The sequence below is a fragment of the Hesperophylax consimilis genome, chromosome 17 (assembly GCF_061612785.1).
Source record: "Hesperophylax consimilis isolate HC1 chromosome 17, BYU_Hcon_1.0, whole genome shotgun sequence".
Taxonomy (NCBI): Eukaryota; Metazoa; Arthropoda; class Insecta; order Trichoptera; family Limnephilidae; genus Hesperophylax; species Hesperophylax consimilis.
The window spans coordinates 33,835,698-33,838,199 of NC_142852.1; the positions used below are offsets into that span (position 1 = coordinate 33,835,698).

The 2,502-nt window shown below is 36.2% G+C and overlaps 1 protein-coding gene across 1 annotated transcript; it reads left to right on the forward strand.

The window, feature by feature from the left end:
* Positions 1 to 315: 315 nt before the first annotated feature.
* On the forward strand, positions 316 to 2,089 carry LOC149416471 (uncharacterized). The gene is made up of 3 exons (XM_089642165.1): positions 316 to 516; positions 767 to 963; positions 1,076 to 2,089. The coding sequence occupies exons 1-3, from the start codon at positions 389 to 391 to the stop codon at positions 2,053 to 2,055; spliced, it is 1,305 nt and encodes a 434-aa protein (XP_089498291.1). The 5' UTR covers positions 316 to 388; the 3' UTR covers positions 2,056 to 2,089.
* Positions 2,090 to 2,502: the final 413 nt, after the last annotated feature.

Genomic DNA, 2,502 nt, shown 5'->3' on the forward strand with positions numbered 1-2,502 from the left:
GGGACCAATTTTTTTACATCACACCCACCCAAGCCACCCCCATGGGTTTTAAAATATTGTGGGGAATAGGGTACATGCAATATAGTGTTTTCAATGCATGTAATACATGTAAAAAATATAACTAAACTCGAAAATCATACTTAAAACCCTCAAAAAAATTTATTAAATTAATTAATTCACTTATTAAGTTGTATGGAAATTCAAATATCGATAGCGAGACATGATTGGCTAGCGAATTGTGACGTCACAACACACTCACTTGTCCCACTTCAAGTTGTTTTCGTTCCAGTTGCTTGTTGAAGTTGTTGAATTAGTTTGATTTTGATAGTCGTAATCAATCCTAAACCCATTTGTTTGTATATAACACATATTTTAAATACATACTATCATGACAGACAGTGGTTTTCTACAAGGACAGTCTGATAATTTGCCAAAAATCGACGCGATTATGATGGCAGTTTTCTTTTCGCAAATTGATTTTTTTAGTGCAGAAATGCGAGGCGTTAAAGTTTTACGGTAAGTAAATCACTATTATGATGAGTATGTAATGTTTCATGATATATATTGGATTTTCGAGCAATACTTTTATTAAAGTAATACGTTTTATATAAGTATTTACTTTTTCTAGTAAAATTTGACAGTTGTAAAACCTAACCTCCTCATGTTTGAAACTGACTTTCAGTAAAGTATAATACATATTTAGGTCTGTGAAATAGTACAAAGATATATTGTGCCTTATAATAATGAATGTAATTATAATTTGTAGATCCTGCAGAGAGAGTTACGGAGACAGTGCCATCGGTTACGTCCAAGTGAAACGTATTGGTGCCACTTGCACTGTGAAGGCCCGGGTAACTCCAGAGCACAGAGTCCGCACGAAGGCATATTCTGTAATTTTGGTATGCAACGAAGCAGAAGAAGTAATCGAGTCCTGCAAATGTGAAGATTGTCCGGCATCACAAGGTTGGTGAAAGAGAAGAGTCTTCTACTCGTATTTTTGTTTGTTGATTCATTTGTGTCCCTCTTTTCAACATTACATTACTGGCTATAATACTAATTATTGTTATTGTTTTAGGCGGTTGCAAACATGTGGTAACTTTATTATCGTGGTTGCACCGAAGAAGCGAAGACCCTCCAAAAACATCCACTCAGTGTTACTGGAAGCGGTCTAAGATGGCTGCTATAGGAACCACAATGAAATTTATAAAGGCGAGCGATTTAGGGAAAGCTGCTCCTGCTGCTCTGCCGCAGGGCGATAGATCTTTTTTAAAGTCAGTAATAGACAGCAGCATCGAGCTTGGTGTACGAGACATTCAGCTGGTGAAATATTTTATCCACCCAACGGTGATCGAAAATCTTTCCATACACAATATGATTTGTAATTTTCTGTCCAATGATGTGGGATCAACATCAGAAGATTTTTTTAAATATTGCCAACAAAATATGGACACCGTTGCCTGTCAAAGGGCAGCTCAGATGACTGTTGGGCAGTCAAACTGTCCATTGTGGCACAACTTGAGATACGCTAGAATTACCGCATCTAAAGCCCATGAAGCTGCTCATTGCCAAACCATGGAAGGCTCACTCGTTGAGAGCATTCTAGGTGCTAAACTAATAGAAACTAAGTTTCTTAGGCGTGGCAGACTTCTAGAGGCTGAAGTGTTGAAAGAAGTGGAGGAAATACTTCAAATAAAGTTTGAGAAGTGCGGCCTGATTCTTTCTAATCAGCATCCATTTTTTGGAGCTTCTCCAGATGCAGTAGGAGAAAATTACATTGTAGAAGTGAAATGTCCAAGTAGCGATACAGCTTTAAGAAGATACTTCACGGTCACCATGGACAAACCTAGTGATAAGTACATGGCCCAAATGCAATTGCAAATGCATTTTGCAAAAAAATGTAAAGGTATGTATTGTGTAGCAAAGCCAGACTTCGAAAGTTCGAAAGAAGTTATTGTCTGTTATGTAGAATACGATAAAAATTACTGTTTAGATTTAATGGACAAATGCCTAACATTTTGGTTCCAAGCTATTTATAAGAATCTTAAATTTACATAGCTACTACTAGCGTTCAAATTAATCTATTTTGTATCTCCTGTAAGTGTTTTTTTTTAGTTAAATAAAATTTTTAAAAAACATTTTCCACCAGTTTTTCCTTCACATCCTACATACAGTTTTTAACTAATATTGTAAGATATATCCTTTCATTACCCACGGTAAGGAATACAGATCAGTGCAGATGTACTAATCATATAACACCTGCACATCATCACACGGGAGGGTCTCACAAATAAAACAACAGTTGCTTTCAATATTACATTTTAATGAGTAACCCTTGCAGGTTAATAAGACCACATACTACAATAATAATGTTATCAATTACGGGAATATGATTATGGTCAGTACTTGCATGCATTCTGAGCATTTGGAATTCTCTAATTCTACTTATGACGCGCTCTACGTGAATGCGCAATGCGGCAATCCTTTTGGACTGCTTTACTTCTT